Source organism: Fistularia commersonii, chromosome 1, assembly GCF_037954325.1.
Source record: "Fistularia commersonii isolate RoL2024-O1a breed Wild chromosome 1, RoL_Fcom_v1.0, whole genome shotgun sequence".
NCBI lineage: Eukaryota > Metazoa > Chordata > Actinopteri > Syngnathiformes > Fistulariidae > Fistularia > Fistularia commersonii.
The window spans coordinates 21,326,321-21,352,126 of NC_141284.1; the positions used below are offsets into that span (position 1 = coordinate 21,326,321).

Sequence of the window (25,806 nt, forward strand, 5' to 3'; positions counted from 1 at the left end):
CAGTCTCCACCCGAAGCTGAGAGGCTGACATGTCACTTTGGCCCACGCACGGCTGTTGTTTAATTGAAAAAGCTCTTTTGTGTGAGCAGCTCGTGTCGTTTGCTGTGACAACCGGGTGACACGCAGAATCTAAAAGTTCAATGTCACGTTCTGACGCTTCATGGGGTTGAGGTGCTTCAGCTCAATATGACAGAGGACTGCATTCGCGCAGGAGGAGCTTTCAACAGCTTGCCCAATAAAAAGGCCAGACGTTTCCGATATGCTAATGCAATAAGATGACAATTAGTCGGAAAACGTGTTGAATTTTGTTTTTCTCTGCAATTAAACCTTGTTGCCCTCCAGCTGAATAGCATGCAAGTAAGATGCTGAACTTTGTGAACTGCACGCTGTATAAACTATTTTCCTAAAGCAATTTCAAATGCAGTATGTCTACATTCTGGGTAGTTATGTAAGCACATTTTGAAATGGGGGGTCAGTTCTCAGAGACCAAAAAGGCCCTCAGCTCATCCTGTCATGTCTCACGAAGCCCAAGCTTGTTGAAAAGCTTATTCGCATCATCTTGAAAGTCATTTTGAAAGAAAATGTGTGCAGGGGGCACGGTGGAGCAGCGGTCCTCTCTTCCACCTCACAGCAACAAGGTTCCTGGTTGATTTCCATGCCTACATAGGTTTCCCTCAGGTTCTCTGGGTTCTTCCCACTGTCCACAAAGTTCTATGGAGAGCCCTGATTGTCCAGACACGTGAATGTGAGAGTGAAGGGTTGTTTTGTCTCTTCATGTGTCATGTGGTCCTGTGACAGGTGACCCGGTCCAGGAGGAACCCATTGGACTCCAGGCCCCCCCACAACCCGGCATGCGGGAGCGACCGCACAGAATTAATTATGAATTAATTAATTTTCCGAACAAGATTTTTTTTAAAACGTAGTTTTAATTCGTGACATCCTTAAATATATACAGCGTGGTAAAACTGTATTTACAAATAACATTAAAGAGGCACATCTTTCCTTGTGAAATCACCTCAGGAAATGTTTTTTTAAAAGAATCAAACAGGCTCTCCTTTCCCTACAGACACACGTCATTTAGAGATTTGTTCTTTTCTTATTAGAAAGTGTTCGCGATACAAGCTCCTGGGTTTCTTCTTTTGTAAAAAGAAAACAACGTGTTTGCTCAAAGCATTGATTTAATAGCTAATTTAACTTTAAATGTGAAGTCATTTGTAGCCGATTGTATGCAAAGTCTCTCTGTCGCGTTTCCAGTAAACAAGGCAACAAGGCATCGCTGCACTGGTTCTGATTGTTTAGGTGTGGCCTCAGATATAAAAGTAGTTCTCCGCAGCTTCTCCGCTCTCCACCATGGCGTTGAGCTGCTGGTTGATCGATTCCTGCAGCGATCCCAGCGAGAGCTCCAGCACAGGAGTGGTGTCTGCTGATGGAGAACCCTGAGGGATCTCCAGGAGCACATCGGAGGGCTCCGCATCCACCAACTGCTCGCCGTCGCAGAGGCTCAGTCTATACGCGCCTTTTGTCTCCGCAGTTGCCGTTTCCCTGGCAACTGTTTCCAAGGCAACATTATCAGAGGGCGTGTCCTGCACTGCGTCATTCCCTGCTTTTGAGGTCTTGATAGCGGCCAGTCTTGTGATTTCTTGGACTAGTTCCTCGTTGTGCTCCTTCCACTGTCGGTACTTGCAGGCCGTCAGATCGGAAACCTCCAGGATCTTGTCGATCTGCTGCAGTTCTGCCTCTTTGGCCTGCAGAGGGGAGGGACCTCACTCACTACGCTGATGCGCCCAGACCGGATAACCGTCCTAATCTTCCTTAACTTTGCACTTAACACTTAGTCGCACTGATTTGTATATTTATCCCAAATCAAAACACATCTTTGCAGGTATTTCCTATTACCTGACTCAATATCCATTTAAAACAGTAACATGGTGGTTTCTGGGTTACCAGCAATTTGGGAACTTCATCAGCTCTTTTCTTTTAATATTTTCAAGCCAGAGTGCCTTTGTCTTTTTTACTTCAGTTGGACTCGGTTATAGTCTATGCACTGTTACTGACTTTGAATTACAGCAGGATTATATCCATTCGTTTCTTTAAACACATATTTACTTAAAGAGGACTTGTCCTTGAGTCTTTTCACTTTCTTACAATTACTTGATGAACAAGCAAATTTCATTTTACTGCACTTTTTATCCAGCATTTCATTCCTGCAAAAAGACCTGTGATGACTGGCTTCTTAAGAAATAGTCCAAAAATGCCTAGGTTACCTTCAGGGTGCTCTGCATGGCCCGCAGTGTGTGAACTTTTTCATTGATGACGGGATTTTTGTTGCGCCGGATGAAAGATTTCCTGAAGTGGTCGTGAGTGAATGGCTGCTCCTCGCCCATCAGAGACACGCCTCCCTCCTTGATGTTGTTCAGCATCTGACCCATCTCATCCACAGGGGCACCTGCTCACATTGACCGTCATTGAAACATCAGACACACACACACTGGTAGTGTATTGGCCACCAGCTGATAAGTAAGATTATCCCCAGGGTAGATTGAAGACGACTGGATGTTACGGCGAGGACGCACCACATCCAAGCACCACATTGAAGCATTTATATCTGGAGCTTGAAAGGAGTCTCGACTGAAAATGAGGCATCACATACCCGCCGCTCTGCTGCCCTCTGTCACAGGACTCGACAACGGCACCTTGCCCACCTTCCCTTTGGGGCGAGGCAGGGTGTTGGACTGCACCTTCTGGGAGACGCCGTTGAATGAACGCTTCAGTCGCATTCGATATCTCGTGAACTAAGTCTGAGTGACCTTTTCTTCACACCGACCTTAATTCTCCTGCGGGGTGAAGGAGATCCCTCGCTCTCTGATTCAGTCTCACTGTAGCACTCTGTTGACATACAATATGTTTAATGAAGTAAGTTACATGAACGCAACAGATTTTGCATAAAGACGCAGTAAATCATCATAGATTTTCCCACAGGTCCCTCATCTGCCTGCTGTTTTGAAAGATAATATTACTATTTAACATCATTTGTTTGTACTTTAAAAGATACTGTCAAGTGATTTCACCTTTGATTTCATACGCTCAGATACATTTTAATTGTTTTCCATTTAAATTGGCCTCCGGTCTTTAATTTCAACATAGGGGAGGCCACATCCTCTTCAATCTGACTGCCAATCTGTTTTAATCACATTGTGGGATTTGAAAAATATATTAAATTGTCATCATATAGTTGACAATATGTGATGACCCATTGCGTATGTACACTTTTTTTTACTATATCAGTGCACTGCCATGCCGTTAATACTGCAAAAGTATTTAAAGTTCACTGAACAGTATATACAAGTAATATAAAAGTAGAAGTCATACATGACCGGGTGTCACCGTGTAAACGTACCTTCTTCACTGTCTGGATCTGTGTGGAGGGGCTTGTGCTTCCGTATGGCTGATATGAGGCAGTTGATCCACCTGAGGAGAGGACACACAGCGCATGAGGTTCTCCACAGCAAACTGCAGAGGGCAGTGCAGATCAGCATCTTGGATCAACTCCGAAGCGCCGAAGTTCCGATCTCCTCCAGAAGCCAGTCGGTCTCGCGGGCCGAAAACTTCAGAAACACTTCAGAGAGATTAAGATCTCCGAGCAGATGAATCCCCGACGCTACTTACTTGCTCATGTCGTTGACATTTTCAGCGGCGAAGAAGAAGTTTTTAAATCGCTGGTGGCACATTTGGAACACACTGGTGGAGAGGGAAAAGATGAAAATCAGGAATGAATTGAATAAAAGACACACTTACAGGCAATAATCAAAGAGGGGGTGATGGAGATAGTCGATGAGCACGTTTTACAAATGTCTGACCTTTTTTTTTTTTACTTTGTTTAATTGTTTTTATTTTATTTTATTTTTTTAAAACCTGGATTTTTTTTGTATATGTCTGTACAGTGTCCTTCAGGGTCGAATAAGGTGCCTTAAATCAAAATTATTATCATTGTTATTACAGACCTAGGTTGATGTCCAGCTTGATAGATTGATAGATTATTCAATATAAATATCTAGTTTTTATTTATGCATTCTTGACACAAATGTAATAGTAAAATTAATAAAAATATCCCCCGCAACTCCAGGAAGACGATGGATGGATAATGTAATGATAACAATGCGTAGCACGTTGGCTAGCATGTTCTCACAGTAGCCCCTCGCCAGTTTCTCACTGTAAGCCTCAGTCCAGCAGGGCATGCACTGCATGCTTGGGGATCAAAGTTATATTTTGGCCCGAGCCAGCAGACGTCCAATCACAAAGCACCCGGGGAATGTTAATGCGGACGTATGAGGGGGCCAATCGGGGGGTTTTCAGAAGCCTGACCAGCAAACGTGAGTTGATTAAACATCAGCTTGATGGGGGAAAAAAAGGAAAATCAGCTTCAACTGCACCCAATGGTTAATTTGTGTAAGACTCAAAATAACAAAGAGGGATTGAACATTTTATACAAAGGGAATCTGTGGCTTGTTTCAAATCAAGGTGTCATAGGCGGATGCCTGAAGAACCCACACAGAGTGAACTCATGCTTACTATTTTCTCTTGTGCTCCCCGGCGCTCTCTATGTCGTAGCTTGCTATATTGACAATACCCTCAGCCTTCTCATCCTGTAAGAAACACACACACACACACACACACACACACACAGGTGTTGTGATTCCATCCAAGCTGTGTCCACCAGGGTGTTTGGAGGAGCAAGGCTTCCCCGTCCCTGTCCTCACCTGCGGGCTGGTGTACCAGTACAAGCAGGGCCCCTTAAGGACGAACCAGAAGCGCTGCCACTTTTGGGCGATGAAGACACTGGTATCTTTTCGCTTCTTCCACAGCCAGCCATCGCAGTCTGGGCGACCAAGCTCTCGACAGGACACGCGCCGCCGGCTGAGCCCTGCAAAACAGGGGTGTCCAAATACGGGTCAGATCGAGGGCAACCGCAGTGGAGCTGAAGAGTATTGTCGGGTCTCTTTTACATTTACATGAATTCCGTTCACATGACTTACCTTTATAGGAAGTCTTCTTTGGGTCCTTATTTCCCTAAAAATAGAAACCAATCCATTTAATGTCAGAAGTGCTCATTCAAACCCTCAAACATTTCAGAAAAAAGGGGGTCATCTTACCATGTGTCCCACCATCTCAGGACATGAAACAATGCTCGCCCTGTCCTGGTTGGCTCCTGGAGGAGACGACCTCCTGAAGGATCCCAGGGGCGAAGGGCTTCTGCGTCTGTTTCTCCTGGTTGCAGGGGAGAGCCTTGAGCCGTCCGAACCCCCGACCTCTCCTGCAAGCACACACACACGTGATAAAAGTACATATAAATAAAGCACTATGGGCAGATTAACAGCGATAAACCAGGACTGACGTGTCTTCTAGCAAAGCCTTTGAATGTAGGGAATGTGATGTAACATCCAGTCACACACTGGTGCAATTAGGAGCAAGCAGAGTTTCTGTATCATCCAAGATTGGCAAGGGCAGAGACGGGCGAAGGGAGCAAATCACTGACCCCTTGCTTGCTTGCCTTCCTTCCTTTATTCATTATCCAACTATCTATCTGTCGTATCCTCGCTGCAAGAAGGAACGTTACCGCTAGTCCTTCATTCCACCAGCTGTCAGTGTTCAATACAATAAGCATGTAAACACTTTTTCAGCATGTAATAAATTGCCAATCCTGCTCACAAGCATCCAAAAATGCTCTTTTTTGGCACTACCCTACTACTGCGATCCCATTTTGACGCCCCCCCCCCACCTCTAGTTACCACTCTTAACAACAATATTTAAATGAATGTAATATCTATACATCCTCCAGGACACCTTATTCATAATAATTTCATTTTTTCAACCCACACCTGCTGTACAGCGGTTATTTCTGTAATTCTCTGTAAAAGGCATTTCTTTTGCTTTTTTCAAATTTTGTTTTCTATTATTTATATTGTACATAGACTGTTCATTTATGGCGGCCACCCTTATTTGTATACGCCTCTCTATTACCACTTTTCTATCACTACCACTACTTTTCTATTCACACTTTTCTACACTGAAATATGCTGCTGTGACAACTGAATTCTATCTGAACTTATCCAGCTTATCCTGCACCCAGAGATCCAACCATTCACCCCCTCATTCGCACGCCATATAGACTAACATTCATTCACTCTCTTATTCACGCGTTATGTGGAGACATACAGCCATTCACTCTGTCATCAAGAAGGCAGAAATGTGCCCTCCTGCTCCAGCTCCTCACTATGGTATGAAAATGAGTGGTTACATCACACAGCACACTCACTTCAAACCATTTTTTTAAAGGTGCGCACCCTCGTCCGTCTCCTCGTCCAAACCACACGTACGCATGTACACAGGAATGTGCGTGTGTGTTTACGCTGATGAGGACCATCTGAGTTTAAAATCCTCTGGGGAGTAATCCTGAATGTACTCTCTGGATTATTCAGCCGGATATTTTGTTTTAAACAAACAAGCTGCTCCTCTTCCTCGACCGAGACCTGCAGCAGCTTTGGTTTGAGCTTTTCACCAAGGGAGGTGAGCCGAGCCCCCTCCCCCCAGAGGAGGCTCAGTGAATATTACAGGATTTATTACTGTGGATATCATAAGGATCTTTTGTCAAAGAAAACAAAAATTAGCTAGTTAGTGACAGAAAGTCACGAGATACAAAAGATTTTTGAAACATTTTTTCTTCTGTAACAAATACATTTCTCGCACGGCTTTCACAAGATTTTGATATCAAAGAAGCCGTTAGGAAGGTTACGGGTTAAACGCGGAGCGTTTCCTCCATCCCGCACATTTTAAGATAATATTTTGTGTAATGCCTACCTGGTGCTGACAGCGGCGAGAGCCTGCCCGGCTGGTTGGGATCTGCGACGAGCGTGAGCCGCCCCTCGAGCTCCCTGTCAGAAGACAACTCTGACTCCTCCTGTCCCATAGGCGCCTGCTGAACCTCGGGCCCCTGGATGGCTCTCCTGGAAAGGCAGGCGTACGGGGACAAGTTGTGGAAAGTTGGCGCAGATAAATAACACACAGAAATGAAACGGTGGCTTCTATGAATTTCAAGGTGAAAGCAGTTGCGAGAGCATGAGGGGAACATGTAGTGGGATGTTATAGCCTGTGTATTTCCACAGGAATATCTGACTGGCACTTCACTTCCATCCGCCTGAGTGTGCCTGTTCTCCATCACCCCCAAGTTGCTCTTTCTGCCTTCACTCCCTCTCTCATTTCTCTTTTCCGCTCCTTGTTGGAATCTTGGTGCATCCGTCAACCGCCCCCACCCGTCTCTCTCCCCGATCTCGTCAGCTATGCGGCGGCTGGGCGTGCTTCGTGGAATTTGTGGCATTTGCGCTGTGACTTCATCGCTAACCTACCAGGCCCTGGCAGATTAACAAGGTCAGAAGGTACGTGGGAGGTCCATTCCAGGAAACGACTGCAACTCCCTCCTTGCCGGTGCCCCGGCGATGACCATCAGGCCTCTGGAGCTTAATCAAAAAGCGGCCTGGTGTTCAACCGTCCCAAATTCTCCCACACAACTCCCCTTCTTATGTCCCTACAATGGCTCCCGGTAGCCGCCCGCATCAAGTTCAAGTCCCTGGTGCTCGCCTACCGGGCAGTGAAGGGGACAGACCCATCTTATCTCCAGGTTATGGTCAAGCCACATGTCCCTACCCGTCCCGTCCGATCTGCCAGCTCTGGGCGACCGTCCACCCCATCACTCAGGCTGCCGATCGGACCGGTCTCGGCTCTTCTCGGTCTTGGCTCCTCAGTGGTGGAATGAACTCCCGAAAAAGGTCAGAACAGCGGGGTCACTGCCCATCTTTTGCCGTGAGCTGAAAACGTACCTCTTCACCAAGCACTACCCTACTAATCGCACTTAGCCCCCAACCCTCCCACCAAAAAAAAAAAATTGTGTGTATATATGTATGTATATGGTGCTGAGATGGCTATTTGGTTGAGTGGTCACTTCTGACTTCCGACTACTGGTACTTGGGATCTTCTGTGACTGAATTGCACTTCTTGTAAGTCGCTTTGGATAAAAGCGTCTGCAAAATGACTGAAACGTAATGTAAAATGAGGAGATGCCCAACCTGCTTTGCCAACATCCATACAGACTTGCCATGTTTGTGCGAAAGTAGCCAGTTCACGGAGATGATGGTTATTTTTAATCACATGTACAGGAAACAAAACGAACTGTAACTCAAGATGGCAGCCAGCGGGAGGAACAAAAGGTGTTTTTGTTTGTCAACAAAAAAAGGTCTAGATCTTTTACAAATAACTGTAAGTGTATTACAATTCTCTCTATAGTTTAAAATGATGAATAATTAACGAATGCTGGTTGAGGATAAGGGAAATTTGCCTGACACTTTCTTAGAGAGCTGATACCTCATTTGATTCTGAGACATTGCTACATTAAACATAAATGTTAACTTATTTTACAAACACAAATACATATATAAATTCAAAATCTTTTGATATACTGTAATATGCAAAGTTTTACATTAATATTGTTTATTGATTTCCAGCTGTTATTGGGCGACAGGTAGGGGTCACACCCTAGACTGCACTTTGATAGTGTAAGGTGTGAAAGTGCCCTACAAGTGGAGACCTACCAGAGTAAATGTACTGTATGTACGTACATGATAATCCACTTTGCACTAACTGTATGCATTGCATGCCAGGGCTGAACTCATTTCACAAAAATAATTTGATGACGAGTGATTTCGCTCACCTAAAAGACAAAGACCTCACAGAGGCCGCGACCCTCTCAAATATGGAGTGCCTCGGATTCTCTTCCTCCCCCTCCTCTTCCTCCGATTTCTCTTCCGCCTCTTCTGTCTGCGTGTGTCAAGAATCAGCAGATACGCAAACATGTGAGTGTCGAATCTCTGTGTGCATTTCAAGTCTCGGGGCAAAAACATGAATTTGGTCTGGTTTTCGATGACAGTAGTCTTCTACATCCGCGCGGTTTAACATCTGAAAAAAAAATTACAGACTCTCACAGAAAGCAGGAAATCCTATAAGGGCAGAGCAACTTGACACACACGGACGATTGAAGGCTTCTTGTGTGTGTTCCTTTGCTCTTCGGCGTGCCCTGGGTCCGAGGTTTCGTGTGGCGCCGGTCACGAGGGGGAGGGGAGGGTAAAATCAGAGCGTTTGTTAGCACTCCTCTCAAATGTAGTAAATCATACTGCGTGTGTATGTGTGAATCGGGAACAAAAAGCAGTTGGCATAGCAACCGCTGAGTGCCTGCTTACGGGAACAAATAGCAAGACGTCTCCGGCTCCAGGGTCTAACTATCAAGAGCTTAAAGCAAATGGAAGATTTTAACAGTTATAAAGGCGAGTTAACACTCATACATATATATATATATATATATATATATATGAATGATTGGTTGGACTAAAGAAGTGAATGGAGAAGGTCTTGAATGGCACCTCACCTGTGCAGGTGAGACTGGCAGGTTGGATTGTTTGTGCCGGCCGGCCCCCGGGATCTTCTTCAACACCAGAGTCACCCCACCAGGATTTTCCTGCAGCTTCTTGAGCAGATTGGCTCGGCTCCAGCCCACCTGCCGCATCACAACCCAGGGTTTGTTTTTTTTTCTTTCTAGAACGTACTTCAAACTGACGGGCATCTCGCTGTCCATGGTCAAAACTCACCACTATCTGGTTATTGACTTGGATCACTTCATCGCCAGCCAGAATCTTCTCATAGACATCAGACGTGGGCTGGAGAGGAACAAGAAAACGAAATGAGCCCATTGATTATGATTTTATTTGAGGCGGGGTACGTATGCTGTGCAAGTTTGCTATGCCAGAAACTACAATATTCGGAACTTTCTTTGAACGAGCACTTGAGGATATCAAAAAGTCATCTCTTCGCTGACATCATGAAAAACCTGCCTCCTCATCCCCGCCTGCGGACACTGATGGTTCCTCCTCCACTCGTCTCAATACAAACGCCACGTCTCCAATTATCTCCAGCCTCTCAGTTAAACATTCTTCTCCAGCGGTCTAATTTTGTTTTACTTAGTTTTTTGTTTTTTTTTTGTAATCGGATTAAATACAATCAACAATATTTATAACAATATAAATCATGAGACTAGTCCTACCACAATTTGGCATCGGTGAGCGTATGGCAGCTGTGATTGGCTGAGAGATGGGGTTCACCCTGGATCCATCACAGACCCACATATAGACATACAGTAGTCCCTTGTTTATCGCGGGGGTTACATTCCAAAACAAGACACGATAAATGAAAATCCGCGAAGTAGCGATCATATTATTAACCGTTTTGATGACTACTGATGCCGTCATTGTGGCCTATGGCAGCGAAGCTGCTCCTTTGCTTGCAAGATGTCGAGAAGTTGCACTTTTTCTACGATGGTTAGCATCTTCCTTTGCAGCTCAGGTTCAGTGCCAGATACCTTAGAAGGTGCAGAATGTTTGGGCGACATAGTCGAGGATTAAATAAATTATAAAACTTTAACGGATAAATCACAAAAACACAACTCTGTGGAGTAACGCTATGAGCAGCAATCACATGTTGAAGTGAAATGGATAAAGCGAGAAGCTGAATGCATGCTATGCGCAGGAGACGCAGAGAATGATGCTATGTTTGCTGAGCAGGTCAGAGCCCAGGAAACAGAACACCAGGCTCTGGTTGGTCCCCACCCAGGAAAATGCTTATTTCGCAGTAAAAAAAAATGTAATTAATAAATATATAAAATACATTTATGCTGCAAAAAAACAATGGTATAGTGGATAATCCGCAATATAAAATTAGTTAAAAAATCAGTGATACAGTGAGGCAACTCGCGAGTTGGTGAGTGACTAATGTACCACCATTCACACCTCACAGAGAGACATATGAATATCCTGCGTGTTTTTGGATTGTGAGAGGGAACTGGAGAAACCAGAGGAAACCCAAGCAGACTCGGGGGAGAACATTGAGACGCGGCGTGGAAAGGTTGGTTCCCTATAGGAATCTAACCAAAAACCTTCCTGCTGTGAGGCGGAGCGCTAAACACTGCGCCGCGGTGAGACAAGTACTTATTTGATTGCGGATAATCTATATTTCTATCCACGTTGACCTTCGAAATACACGGTTCTGTTCAGATTTGTTGCCTAAATCGAATTGACTCTTCTTGGCCGCAGAAAGTACAAGGATGTGAGAGTGTTTTGTAAATAGATCCTTTGAGCTGATTACTTTATAAAATGCTCTTTCATCAACTTCAAAATGAAAGAACAGTGGAATGTGGAGAGAAATCTGTGCACCGCTGTTTGATTTCTGTTCACAGATCATTAAAGTCACATTAAAGTAATTAAAGTTACAAAAACTAAACTTGGTCCTAAACTGAAATTAGATCCTAATTTCTCAGGATGAAGCTAACGCGTCCTGGCTGCCGTTGTGGAAAGATTTGGTTTTGCAAAAGTTTTCCCGCTACATCAATTATCTTATACACATGTCATGAAGCTACAGGTGTTAACTTGAATCTTTCATCCACTCATACATTTATTATCTCTGCCACTTGTACCTGGAGAGCCCTGAGGAACCCCACGCAGACACGGAGAGAACGTTGAAACTCCACACAGAAAGCCCTTCCCCCCAGTGGGAATCCAACCAGGGACCCTCTTGCTAAGTGCTAACCGCTGCACGACCATGCCATCCACATCTGAAGCGATTTGGAAAAAGACTTGAAACGAAGTTTATTGGATCCCTGACGAATACGAAACCACCTGACTGTGGTTAAACGCGGAGTACAATGGGATGCTGAGGTCGTGGTGTTCAAACAGTGCGCGGACATGTCACTTTTTGTGAAGACAGAATAAGTAAACAAATGGAGGTTTATAGCGAAAGATACGAGGACTTGTAGCTGTTCTTAATGTTCTCACAAAGGACAGTGAACCCTATTCGGAGTTCACTTTTTCATCTTGGGTTTATGAGAATGGGGAGGTGGGGGGTTTTGGGTATAAGTACCGAAACGGCGACGCCAAGCAGCGAGCGGTTCAGGGATGAGTCAACCGAATAAGAAGTGAAGCAAAGATAGGAGTCTGACCTCAGCAGCCGTCCCAGACACATAGTGGTTAATGGAACCCGTGGACGTGATCTCGATGCCCTGAGATGGAGAAAAATACAGCGCATGGAACTATGAAGTTCAAATACATAGCCATTATTTCAGTTATTCATTTCACATTTTCAGGATGCAGCATTGACATGCTAATGTATGTTTCCTCGGCACATTTATCCTAATCATTGTGGGAGTGGAGAACAAACCTGCCTTAGATCTGTGTTTGGTTTGTCACAAGAGATGCAGTTATCTATTTATCACATGTGCACATAAATATATATAAATAAATATATATATTTTTTTTAATCTTTCAGAGAAAAGCAGGTCTGCCCGGAGGAGTGAGCCTTGCAGACGAGTGTGTGCTATTTCAAGATTTGAAAGAAAAATTATAATCAGCAGCTTGTGGCCACTTCATCTCCTAACTAATTACTTTTACATGGCGCCGGCTTTTGCCTTCAGCCTGAGCTGCTCTTAACATTGAGTAAAATTAGGTGATATTTGCTCTCTCTTAAAAGGAAACCTGCAGACAAATCCAATTTTGCATCTGGGACACAAACAGGAGGCACATGAGGCTTCACCAGGGGCTAAAAATGATAACACGTTTCAGAAAGCTGTAGATGGCGACGTGCACAAAGAAAGGCGGACGCTATTATCGTCTAATAAGTGAGATTTCACCTAATGAGATGAGTATTTAAAAGAGAACGAAACATGGAAATTATATTAAGTAAAATTGCTGGGCACGGACTCAAGGGGGAAAAAGACGGTGGATAATGTTGTGAAAGGAGCTCTAATGATTGTACGTACTCTACCGCCTGCAGATTAACCAAGGAGATGGCAAGAACAGCGAGGTTATTATCAACAGGCATGTGCAATGAGGGGGCTCGAGGAGATGCCGAGTACAAGCGGAACTTTAAGTTAGCCGGAGGAAGGCGAGAGCAGAACTAAACGATGATGTAAATTCACTGGTTGATGAAGGATGAGTGAAGAAAATACACACCGAGATCATATTGATGGACGGGGACACTGACAGATTGTTCAGGAGGCGTTGGAGCCCCCGAGCTGTGAGAGCTTTTTAAAACTATAGTGCTAAGGAGTCCTTTTAATCCAGTGTTGGGGGTTAACGGGAAGCCATCGTTTATTATGATAATCGCCGGCTCTTGGGCCAGTCAAAGCTGAGCTGACAAATGGTCTCAGCTGTCCATTTGGAGGAGTGCAAAAGTTGTCATTACCAGCTGATCACCAGGAGACACGGGCACTAGGTCGACACTCTCAAGCTGAGCGGTGTGGGTCAGGAGAGCAGCGGGGCTGGTATTCAGAACCTCATCGCAAACCGCCACCAACTGACGGCACTGAAAAAAAACCATGATTTAGTGAGAGGACAGGTCAGCACACACTACGTTTGATAATCGCTCCTTGCGAGACACATAAAACGCCAGGACTTTTGGTAGACACTTGGACTGACAGAAGACCCTAAGACTTACAGTAGACCCTTGAACTTGCAATGGACCCGAGGACTTCTAATAGACTCTGGGACTTAAAGTAGATCCTTGGACTGACAGTATACTCTTGGACTGACAATAGACCCTAGGACGTACTATGAACCCTAGGACTTACAATGAACCCTTGGACTTACAGTAGACTCTAGCACTGACAGTACACCCAAGGTACAGTTACGTATAAAAAAACATATGTATGAAACTACTTACCACTGCAATAATGTCCTTTTCCTTTTCATAGACGGTTGAATCCTGTTGGAATGAAAAGACGGGTAGCGTCATCAGACCACTCAAAACCAACCGCAGCCTTCATAGAGATATTTGTCAATGATACTCGGCACAAAATGGTATAATCTTCCTTATGCCGTGAATCAAGAGGTAAAAGCCTGCAGAGAACCAGAGGCACCAGAGGCGGCCACTCCAGGCTTTTCTGAGAAGTAGGTTATATTATTAGTACCCTTTGTCTCCCTGTACTTGAACTGGGAGTCAGAGGCCCAGTGACACATCCGTCAACTAGTGGTGCGAAAGTGGACGTGAGCGAGGAAGATTGAAATACTCACTTCTCTGTCAATATTAGATTATTTTTCTTTTGCAATGGAAGCAAACAGAATACCAAGCAGATGTAGCTTGTACCACATACTTCACTGAGATGAGTAACAAAGGAGACTTCTGTTCCAGTTGCAGGGCTTCCTAACCGTAGGTATCTGCTTTTCGCTGGCACATTAAATACTATCAAAATGAAGATAAGGCCGGCTGCATATTTCAAAGCCCATGACAGAACAAAAATAAAAGCTGCTTTTTGAACGGCGCACCTTATCTCTTTTCCCTCACACTGAGAAGGTTCCCGGCAGGATCCCGACTGTGGCTTTTCTTTGCAACATTTGCAGGTTCTCCACACGCATTTTAAATTCACCAGAAGAAAATATTGATCCCATCTGATGGTTTTTGGTGACAAAGCAAGGCAAAGATACACCGGAAGAGCTAAAAACACCTTATCGGTCTTCTACTCTCTTAATGCTGAGGAGATATATATAATAGAAAGATATGAATTTCTTGCCTTTAACGTTCACTTACTCTCAGCATTCGCACTAATCTCCATGAGTTGAAAGCCCTAATCTTGGATTCCTCAGAGAAAGGTTATCTACTCTGAGGATCATCCAGGGAGTCTCACCAGCTTCCTTCAAAACCATGGGCTGAGACATGAAATAGGACGGCTGGAGGTCAGGAGGGTACGGATTTCACAGCACAGAACGGTTTGTTGCCACATCCCACATACTATTTTCATGCCGATTTACAGGGCCTGGTGATGAGGTAGATTACGTCAAGGATTTTAAAGGGGAGTCGACCTTTGAAATCCCTTGTGAAATGTACCAATGGCTTGAACATGCTCGGATGTCTAGGCTAATTTTGAGCGATGACACAATGCTGAATGAACGGGGTGACGAGGGAACGCTATGTTTACGCTGGCTGCTCTGCTCAACGTGTCTGTCTGTGTCTGTTTGTTTGTGTTTGTTGTGCCTTTAGATTTTTGAGCTGCTGCACTAGCCCTGATTTACACCGACACCGTGAAATGGCTCGGGGGGAGGAAGACGACACCTTCAAGAGGTCCTCCAAGTCTGCACCGACCAAGCCGGGAAGCTAACATCGTCAGGGATTGCAAGTTGACAAACACATAAGGGGATCTTCCTTTTCGATGGCTAACTTTCTTTAACCTTCAGGCACCACCACCTCCGGAGGAGCATATAAAGAACTGCAAAAAAAAACCTGGAGCTACAAATTTGTTGTTTCGCCGGAAACAACAAATGTTGGAACAAAACAAAGACAGACAGACTGTAGCTACAGGATGTTCTCCACCATTAAAGCCGCAGAGCACAGAGTTTACTCTTATTTTTATCTATACTGGTAGGGTCTTATCTATACCACTTATCTACCAGTCAGGGTCGCTGCAATGCCGGAGCCTATCCCAGCTGTCATTGGGCGAGAGGCGGGGGAACCCCTGGACCGGTCAATCACAGGCCCAAAAAAAAGAGACAAACAACCATTCACCCTCTCATTCACAAGTTAGGGGTTTCCAATGAACCCTCTGCATGTTTTGGGACTGTGGGCAAGGAATGCCACACAGACGCAGGGAGAACATGGAATCCATGTCAGAATCCAACCAGGGACCTTCGTGCTGTGAGGCGGAGGCGCAAACCAGCTTTATACAGATATCCAGAAAACAACCAACAATGATAATAATATCTCGGGTTTCAGAGAAAATGCCACTTCTTGCCTCCTACTGACTCTCCTGGCTTTTTCCTCTCTGGCTTTTTTTTTTGTGTTAATTTCACCATGTGTTTCTTCTCTGACAAAGGCTAAAAGTAGAAAACACCTCAGTATTCTGTTGCACTAACATTCCCGCAACACCAACTCTGATCCAGAACAGGAAATTATCAATCATGACGTCGCGTGGGGTTGGAGACAGGAACTCTTCTGTCCTGATGGGCTTGCCGAACAAATCCACACTTCTCCTATTTAGCCTTGTAAAATCTAAAATACTCACTCGGAGGGAACCAAATTCTGGGGAGGAGAGAGGAGGAGGACAGCCTCCGGCGTGTTCATGCAAAACTCCGCTGCTCTTGGTTTTCCCAAGACACGCACCGCAACATTTTGCTCGACAACATCTGCCACTGTTTCAAAAGAAGCCCTCTGGTTGTGCAGGTTTCTAAAATATACCCGTCGGACCGGGAACGGCTGTGTCAGATGAACCACTTGCAAGGAAACATCAAGAACAACGGGGGGGTGATAGGATGCACATTTAGTGACACGCACAGGTGTGAAACCAGTTCAGAAGCTGTTAAACCACAATCTGTTTTGCAGCACATTTAAGCCACACACACTTCCAGACACAGACATTCTCCTCGGGTCACGTTAGTGCCAGATTAAGGTTAAGTAACTTGAACCTTAATCTACCGCTTACAGCCTCCCATGCCAGGCAATCCTCTTGAAAATGGAGACTCCCGCAGTAAAAACAGACATGATGTACATCACGGTTTGAGCCACGACTATGACCAATTCATTTGTAATCAAGGCTAAAAGTGGTTATTCAGTTTAAGAATCGATGGATTTCAACGTAAACTCGGATGTTAAGCTTGCTCATCGATACCATACTGATCGGATCGGTGTTGTGTTCCTTTGCGCGACTTAATCAGTGACGACCTGCAGCCAAAAACGGATCTCCCTTCAGTTGTCAAGGCAACGGAGACAATCTACGTGGGTGTTACATTCTGACAAAACACACACACCAAAACACAAACACAAAACAAGACGGCACGGGCGGCACACGTGGACTCAGAAGCACCTACTGTAAGCCTCAGCCGGACAAACGGGTCTTTATCCTGCTGTCTTTGCGACCGGCAACTTTGAGTCCTTGTTCCGAAGCTGCGTGGGTGAGCGTCTGACCGAGGGAAGCTGGATCGCACGCTCGTGTGGTGACACACTTAGATACCGTCGCTTTCTCCCCAGGTCACAGGATGGCTATAAAAAGCCTGGTATAGATGTTAGCTCTCTAACACTTGCCGCTCGTCTTTCCCGTCCTCTTTTCCTCCTCGTCCTACCGAAGCCCCGCAGGGTTTCTTTATCCAAAAGCAGCCGAAACTGTGGCTCCACCACTGTTTAACAAAACCTCTATTATCCGAGCCATATTCTTCATCACTTTATCTTCACACAACGCTCTAAGCGTCTATTATGCCCCACTCTGGAACAGGAAAAGTTCAAACTAGGGTTAAAGCTGAACGTGTGCCATACGTTTCAGGCACTTCTCATTTTAACAGCTCATTTTAAGCTCACATACCTTAGGATTAGACCTGCAGGTGATTTGTTGTTCTGATAAATCCAAGAAAATGGTGGCGTTCTCCTCCCTGCCGCCCGGTCACAGGCTCGGCTCAGGGCAGACAGAGCCCAAGCTCCGGCAAAACTCGAGACTCCACAACTTCTGGTGACAGTTCCCAACAACACCAGCTGACTACTGACCTTGATCACCCTCAGGGAGCGGCAACACGGCAACACTCACACACACTGACAAAGAGTAAATAAGAGTCCTTTCTTCACTCTGAGACATGTGGTGCGCACTCAGCGGGAGCGAAAAAAAAAAAAAAAAAAGCAGGGACAGTGAGTAGACTGTGGCTGATAAAACGAATCGCGGCTAATGTGTGACCTGTAATGAGGGCGATTCACCAAAATGTGTCGCAAGTCGGTGATGCAGTCCACACTCACAGCGTAAGCGCATTCTTGCAGGTTGATAATGCTATGATGACAGCTGGATGGGCAATCTGTTCGCATTTCATATTATCTCCTCCACTCACCTCACAATCTGACCTTTATGCTCAGCGGTGCAGGGCGGACGGGTTAAAAGAGTATAGATGCAGCACCTGACAGCGTATCAAAAAAGTCATTTCACTTCCTCTTGCTTCAGGTTGGCACTTTCCAGATGATATGCTTGAGGGAGGAAGTGCGAAAATGAGCTGTTCGTCAGTTTCCACTTTAACAAGCAACTTTGTGAGCTGAGCCTTCAGTTGTTAGAATGAAATGAGCCCTCGCTCCGTCAAACACACAAGTCAAAAACAGGAACCGCACCAACAATAGGCAGCCATTACTAACCAATGGACCTCCGAGATGCCCGTCAACAACACGCTTTCTGCTCAGTCGTCACTTAGAAGCCAGGCGGGCACGCTCTGATTCAGCCGACAGATCGGGAGCAAAACATCCCATAAGAGTCAGCGAGCTACACCCGCTGCCTGAAACCACCACTTCCTTCCTTCCTTCCTTCCTTCCTTCCTTCCTTCCTTCCTTCCTTCCAGGCAGGTCGTTCCACATCTCCAGACCTAAGGGGGTCTTCTGACCACGAACCTCCGTTTGTCTTCCTCTGAGGGTCACCTGAACAGGTCGCCCATAGAAACTCCAAGATCTGCCTTCCACGATGAATATCAAATGGAAAGACCTTTTATTTTCCTTTCTTGCATGTGAGGGTAGAGGTCAGCTCGTCCCAAACATCCTCTTACACATTGAAGTGGCGCAAAAGAGTTGAATTAATTAACACGTTCAAATAAACAAGATCGGGGAAAGTGACAAAAGGAATTTGTGGCCGGGGCGGGAACCTGCTTCATGTCCCACTTTCAAATACCGTTCCTTTTATTCACCACGGTGCAGTGAATATAACAGGCTCGTCGAGAAAAGCCCCGGGTTCTCGTCCCGCCTCCCTTTCGCAGGGCCGGAGGCGACGCTCAATTTCCTCATCCATTCTCTGAATGAATTCCCTTGCACGCCAAGAAATTGCAGCATTCCCTTTTTTTTTTATTTTGCAGGCTTTTTTTCCCTCACCCCAGAATCTGGGATGGACTTCCTACGTGAGCTAAAGAGGATGCGTCGATGGTCATTTCAGGTAAAGTAGACACATACCAGCGCATGAGAAAACATCCCACGCGTTTCAAGCCGACACAAAAGGATAAATCAAGGTCAAGCTGCGGGGAATTATCCGAGATAAGAGGTGAGGGCCGTACCTGTCGTGCTGGGCTGCCATCCAGAAGTGACTAAGGCAACCTATATATACACTGACTACACTGCTTACCGTCTCTCTGCATTTCCCTTATTGCCCATCATCGTCACGCTACCCCTCCACGCCGTCCCCGAGTCTTCTCTTCATCCGTCGCTTCTGCCAGGCTTTCTAGCTCGTGTGGAAAAGCCTCTCTCTCTCTCTCTCTCTCTCTCTCTCTTTCCGGACACGAAGCTGTGTTTGGAAGTGAGCGCTGCCGTCCGAGTCAGAAGTCATTTGACGTGAGACTTTTCTGTCCCCCCTCCTTCTTTCTCTCTCTTCCTCTTTGATTCGCGGCCCGCGCACGTTCCTCCCTCCCACAGCCAGAAACACCACAACCGGGCCTTCCCCACTCTGACTACCTGTGACCACTTCGCTCCTTTCCCCTCATGAATATCTCCATGTCTGCACATCCGGCCTTTTGCCGTCCAGAAGGCTCGGCCTGACGCTTTCTGCCCCTTGTCTCTGCTGCTGCCAGACCGAGAAGCCTTTGAGGCAGAGCTGCCTTCAAATATGCCAGGAATGTAAAGATAAAGAAAACGTGCATTACCCGGGTGAAGCCGGGGGGGACGCAGGGAGCGTGTTTGTGCTTTGGCTGCCATCCCTGTGTTTCGCAGTTAGTAGGAAAACAGAGGTAGTTGTTCTTCTGAGGAACAGGCGTGTTTGACAACACGTTCGGCGTTTCCTCTCGACAAAGGAAGTGTCAAACAGAATAAACCAACCTTGTGCACAATCTCTGCTAGCGTTCTGCAGCCGCTGAAGATCTCCTTGCTGGAGGTGCAGCTGCTGAGCTGGGAAAACTGGTATCTGAGGAGACTGGTTTCAGTTAAGAGGCCAGAAGGACTCGCCTTCGGGTCAATTCAAAGATTGCAATTCCAAATCCGAGAGGACCAAATCATTCAGGTGACAAATCGTGTTAACACCATCATCGTCACGGTACTTTTTTATACCTGACAGAGAAAAATAGAACATCAAGTGTGCGGGCCGGTTAGATAACTCCTCTTCACAGACCTGTTGAGCAAAGAGAAGAGTCCTTTGGCGGAGGCGATGAGTTCCACCACCACCTGCAGAACCACACATGGCAGCTTGGTGGCGGCCCGCCCGTCGTAGCTGTTCAAGCGCCAGCGGCTCTGGATCCCCATCTGCAGGGTGTGAGCGACAGCTCGCAACTTCTCGGTCAGACTCTGCAAGCTCTCCCCGCCGATGCCGTACGTCTACGGAGCACACAAAGGGGAAAATCAGAGCACAGATCTCCGCTTGGAAGGTCAATGGATAAATGAATGAATGAATGAAATCTTTAAAAAGAACGATAACTATGTGCCGGGATTTTCTCAATGAGGTGATTCATAATCACTGACATACAAGAGAGATGAAGTGAAGGACACTGCTTTTACTGTATGTACATACGTATGTTTCACCAGAAACAAGTCACAATCATAAAGTGACAAAGTTGTTGTCCATCATCCCAAGTCTCAATTAAAGGTAATTAAGCAACCAAAGATGATAAATGGCTGTTTTTTTAACAACAACAAGAAAAAACTCAGCCGCACATTGATTCTGGATCCCATTTTTTAGATTCCAGATTCAAAGTGTTTATTGCCACATGAACAGTGTAGAAAGTTTATAGTGTTTATAGTGTTTCCCTATACAGTGAAACTCCTATGTTACTGTCCACAGTGCATTTAGATATGTATTGATAAGAAATAATGATAGTGTAAATATTATCATAAATATGAACAGTGTTGGCAGTGCAATAAGACATTTGAGTGCAGCTTGGTGTGCAACTCACAAAGTGCAAATGCAGTTTAATCGGGCAGCAGTTCCATGATGAGTGCAGCACTGACTGTGCCGAATGTAAGGTGCAGAAAAAAAGAAGAATGAGTGTTTAAGAATCTGAATTAAGCTGTCCAGTCGATTGTCTTGCTCCTCTAAATTGCTCAGGAGTTTTTACATTATTTTTTCCGGTTATCTTTTGGACTCTTTGGGTAAATCCCGAACAGCCTTCCTCTCTGAGCGAGGCTTAATCGAGAAACGCCAAAGCCAGCAGGGTTCCAGCCTGGGCGGAGAAACAGTCTGCGGACGGTAGGCTTCGGCTTCAGCGGCTTAAACCACTTGTCCCTGAAGTGACTGCTAAAGTAACCCAAACAGTGATTAGATTGAACCACTGTTTATCTAAACATCTGAAGCTCAGATTCTTGTGTAAGAAGTTGGGGGGAAGTGCACGCCGGGGATCACGAGAAAGTTCCAGTTTAATCCTTTACATTGAGTGTACAGCGAACACATATGCCTTGCTCCCCCCCGCCGCCCATCTTAATGCCCTGTGAAACCCAAACACTGCGCTTATTCATGGAAACAACCATCAGACACTCACATGGAAAAGACCAAACACATTCAAGTACACGGTTACATAATTAAGTGCTGCGTTGTTGAGAAGGCCATGAAACATTCATGGCCACTCATTGACGGGGGGCTTGTTCCAGCAGGTAAATGTCCAATGACAAAGCCCAGCAGGACCGAACCTCTTGACCGATGACGAGTGCGTCACGACATTAACCTGCTCCGTCCGCGGCGGCTGATTTAATGGAATTCGGCTGTACTCAGTCCCAGCATAATGGAGCTTTTATCTCTATCAAGATAAGGGATGTCGGGATTTAAGCGCTGTTTAAGTGTAGTTCCCTATGAGATCAATATTTTCATTTTCCGCCATTTCTAATGTAGCTTCAGAGGTCAAAAATACCTGCCTACTGTCTGTTAGGCCTTAAGGGGGGCTTTACAATATAATGTATAGATGATTATTACGATTAGATTGGAATATCAATTCTGAATTTGTCTTCCACATCCATCTATTAAAGTATCGATAGAGGAAATCAGTAAACAATGAAGGAAACCGCCATTAAATGCTATAAGAAACAAACTTGAACTCACCAAAGTGTTTGGGAGAGGTTTGTGAAAAATGCAACACCAGAAATATCAGAAGATCATTTAACTAATAATAAAATCAAATTCCTTCATTGATTTGTTTTTTTTCTATCTATCTATCTATCTATCTATCTATCTATCTATCTATCTATCTATCTATCTATCTATCTATCTATCTATCTATCTATCTATCTATCTATCTAAAATCCTATCAATTATTTGATATTATTGATTTTTCAATCTTTCTGACAGAATCCAAAATTCAGTGGAACAGCTCAGTCAGTGTGAAACCCAACAATAACAATGAAAAAATAAATAAATCATTTTCTTCAAGTGAAGAAGATTAGGATACAATTCATTCAGTGTCTGTACCGCCTGTCAGGGAGGCTGTGAGTCAGAAGAGATAACCGGCGAGCTGCCAAGCTGCACGGCGGGGGGGTTAGGACTTGAAGGACTTGTACTGCAATAAGACTTGGATATAGTGGGTTGATGTACATAAGACTGTCCAAGTCCTCCTGGTTCCATGATGCATACAAGGGATAAAACAACCAACTGGGTGCAGAAATAGTGCTTCAATGTGAAAGCGGCCTTCGAAAGGTGACTGGCCCCCCTAGTCAAAGATCCTCGGATCTGCGCAGCATCGCCGTGGGCACATATTGTACACAAAGAAGTTCAATTCCACCTCCCCCCCTCACCAAAGAGCAAAGCTTCTCAACGGCCTCCAGGATCAGCTCCTGATGCCCGATCTTGTACACCCCCAGCTTCTCCAGTTCCTGCGAGGTCAACTGCAGAAGCTCCAACCCCGACAGATGCCACTCGGAGACGTGGTAGTGATGCAAAGGGGCGTCCAAACCTAGCAGCGGGAAACAAGCACAGGATGGATTCAAATATATGGGCCAAAATATCACATTTTCATTCATTATCTATACCCATTATTTTGCACGCAGGTTTGAAGGATTCACATCATATAAACATTCATGCTGTCAATCAAACATATTACATCTTCTTCTTCTTCTTCTTTTGGCTTTTCCCTTCAGGGGTAACCACAGTGAATCAACCCTCTCCATCTAACCCTGTTCTCTGCATCCTCTTCTCTCACAACAATTACCTTCTTATCCTCTCCCGCTACATCCGAACACGCCTTCCTCCTCTCCTTCTTTGACCTACAGTAGCCCAGTTTCCATTGGTTCAAGTTTTACGCCGGATGCCCTTCCTGACATAACCCTCTGCATTTATCCGAGCTTGGGACCGGCTCAGGGAGACACCGACCCGTGCCGCCCTGAGGATGCATTATTCAAACATATTACATACAGTATATAAATATGACTGCTCTCCAACCGTACTGCATCACTGAACTGCCCCCCCCCCCCACACACACAGTACCACATAATACAACACTATTTTAGCAACTATCTATTTATTTATGCATTATTTGATGTCCGTTTCAACCTGTTTTTGTATAGCACAACTTATCTCTACATTTCCTGTTGTAAATTATGTTCACAGTTTACATTTAATGTGGATATCCATCTGAATGATATGCACATAGCACCTAATTTGGAAATCACCTGTATATAATGGCGCTCATTTATTCTATCTGCACTTGTGGTCCAATGGTAAACTGCGTTTCGTTGCCCCGTACTCAATAAAGTTGAATGAATAGAATAAAAATGAACAACGATACGGCCTTACTTTCAAAGTATATACGCATTCTGATTTTAGGATTTCCCCTCTCACTCTTAATCTCTGCAACCGTATTATACACAGTCACGAAATAACTAAATTCTAGTCGTGATAAGAGGAAAATTGTAAACATAACATATAAGCAGATGGACAGGAAGTGAGAGTTCGATATAAATTCGAAACAAACAAAAAGTCGAGCAGGAAATTGCGCACGGTTAAAATATCTCTCTCCCTTTGGAAGAAAAACAAGGTGGGGTTAAAGTACTTGGAAAAGGTTTCTGGTCGAGTTCCCCTAAATCTGGTGGTTTACTACACAGAAAGACGTGAAAAGGCATTCCGGAAGGAAAATGGAGCTTCCAATGTGTAATTATATGTAATAGATTACTTTATTGTAAGGTGCGACATGGGAGAAGGGCCGTGCACGGAGGGCCTGGGATTACCAGCTCCGTGCACGCAACATGTCTTGGCACTGATCGGAATAAGTGGCTCCTCGGGTCAGCACTTCCTCATTCCGCGTCCAAGAAGAAGACGATTTGCGAGGCGCGTCTATCCCGACTCCGAGCCGCCGCCGCCGCCGCCGCCGCCGCCGCGGCCGCGGCCCGCAAGCGGCCGGGGCCTGCGCTGGGGAGCGGGTGGCGCGGCGGTCCTCACCTTGCAGCCAGCCGCCGACTCTCTCCGCGCTCCACGCCGCGATCGGCTCCATGCTGGGCGCGCTGCTCCAGTCGCTTCTGCAGCTCCGCGCCGGCCTGGCGGACCTCTCCCTCTCCGGGCTCCTGGAAGACGGAAGCGCCGAGCCGGACGCGCGGCGCGCCTCCCCGCAGGTACAGGTGAGAGTCCCCCTGCTGTCAGCTCGGAGAGCGGAACTGTCAGGCGGACAGACCCCTCCCACCCTATCCCGGGAAGCCTTCTCACCTGGACGGAGCGTGTGTTGGTTTTCATGCACGGTCATGCCAGGAGGAGCGTGGATAAATCAATGCTTGCACAACAGCATCCTGTGAAGGAGTCTGAACGCACGCTGAAATTTTGTTATTTGATTGCGTCTTTTTAAGTTCATAAACCGTCACAAGATTTGAGGGGGGAGTTTAAGCAGATGTAATCCTCTTGGCCGCTGTAGAAGCTGCTCTCCTGGGAATTCTCAGGAAACTGTTCCTGTTTTAACATCTGACCTGTAGTGACCTCGGGATCCCAGCGTGAGAAAGCTGCTTCTCACACAGTTTACGCAGCATTTAGGGAATACGTGTGTATAGATAAACACGGCAGGTGACGGCGGAGACCTGAAGGAACCCAGCGCTCATTTGGGGTTTCACCATTGAGGTCCACGGTCTTCAGGTGGATATACAGTAAAACCTCGGTTTAAAAATGCTTCTAAACCTACAAAAAGAGAGTAAGATCAAATTTTGAGTCAAGCCAAGTAACTCACAGGCTTTTTGTGTTTACCTCACTCAGCCCTCCTGTTACAATGCTTTTTTTCGGTAAATTGATGGACCTGCACGCAGACACAAGACTCTGGACCAAAAGAAATAGTTTTCAGAAAGGAAGAGTTTACTTAGTACAGTTACTTGGCGGGTTGGGAGAACTCCGGTAGCAGGGGAACAGCCGGACGTTGGGAGAACTCCGGCATCCAAACTCGAACGAGGGAAAAGTCCAGCCCGGCAAACACTGACGACAGGCGAAGGACGCGACTGGTTAGGGATGGCGTGGGAGACCGAGAGAAATTACGCGTATGACCCGGGAATCAGTGAAACCAAAGCTCCGGCCACGGCCAGCCGTTCGCTCTGAACATGAGCCTAACCTTAACAGAAATGTGATTGTTTTTATGGATCAATTATAGACAGCTTGCTGGAGATAGCATTAGCATTAGCGAGGGTCTCGTATGCGAGACGGCGTTACCTTTGCTGATTTAGTGAAGAAAACCCCGTACTGGCAGGAAGAGAAAGAACACCAGAGACACAGCAATTATTAAGGTTATCTCTAATTCCTTCCAGTATTTTTCCTTTCGATTAGTTTCAAAAGAGTGCAGAATATAAAATATACAGGTA

The 25,806-nt window shown here is 45.6% G+C and overlaps 2 protein-coding genes across 4 annotated transcripts in view; one reads left to right on the forward strand and one right to left on the reverse strand.

Moving 5' to 3' along the window:
- Positions 1-906: 906 nt before the first annotated feature.
- Positions 907-24,548, reverse strand: cnksr1 (connector enhancer of kinase suppressor of Ras 1). Of its 3 annotated transcripts, XM_086154406.1 has the most exons (21): positions 24,419-24,548; positions 22,780-22,937; positions 20,177-20,379; positions 19,888-19,972; positions 13,807-13,848; positions 13,330-13,449; positions 12,089-12,148; positions 9,690-9,758; positions 9,470-9,598; positions 8,759-8,865; positions 6,856-7,001; positions 5,151-5,311; positions 5,034-5,067; positions 4,758-4,921; positions 4,570-4,643; positions 3,667-3,738; positions 3,398-3,468; positions 2,825-2,886; positions 2,651-2,741; positions 2,265-2,446; positions 907-1,745 (listed from the first exon to the last, which is right to left on the reverse strand). In XM_086154406.1, the coding sequence occupies exons 1-21, from the start codon at positions 24,468-24,470 to the stop codon at positions 1,308-1,310; spliced, it is 2,520 nt and encodes an 839-aa protein (XP_086010532.1). In that variant the 5' UTR covers positions 24,471-24,548; the 3' UTR covers positions 907-1,307. The 3 variants fall into 3 exon arrangements, with proteins under 3 accessions (XP_086010532.1, XP_086010541.1, XP_086010548.1); XM_086154415.1 differs by lacking the exons at positions 19,888-19,972; positions 22,780-22,937; positions 24,419-24,548 and having other exon boundaries at positions 20,177-20,298; XM_086154422.1 differs by lacking the exons at positions 19,888-19,972; positions 20,177-20,379; positions 22,780-22,937; positions 24,419-24,548 and adding an exon at positions 14,671-14,694.
- rps6ka1 (ribosomal protein S6 kinase a, polypeptide 1) overlaps positions 24,463-25,806 on the forward strand; it is a 47,745-nt gene continuing 46,401 nt past the window's right edge. Inside the window, exon 1 of the mRNA XM_086154431.1 lies at positions 24,463-24,594. Coding sequence (XP_086010557.1) covers positions 24,469-24,594 — 126 coding nt within the window. The 5' untranslated portion in view covers positions 24,463-24,468. The remainder of the gene's footprint in view (positions 24,595-25,806) is intronic.

Bases quoted from the DNA above. Each gene is read 5' to 3' on its own strand.
- cnksr1 (XM_086154406.1), bottom strand. From the start codon at position 24,470: ATGGAGCCGATCGCGGCGTGGAGCGCGGAGAGAGTCGGCGGCTGGCTG. The intron at 13,450-13,806 runs GTAAGTAGTTTC...GTTTTTTTTCAG, and splicing joins AAAAGGACATTATTGCAGTG to TGCCGTCAGTTGGTGGCGGT. The intron at 9,599-9,689 runs GTGAGTTTTGAC...GTGATGCGGCAG, and splicing joins AAGTCAATAACCAGATAGTG to GTGGGCTGGAGCCGAGCCAA.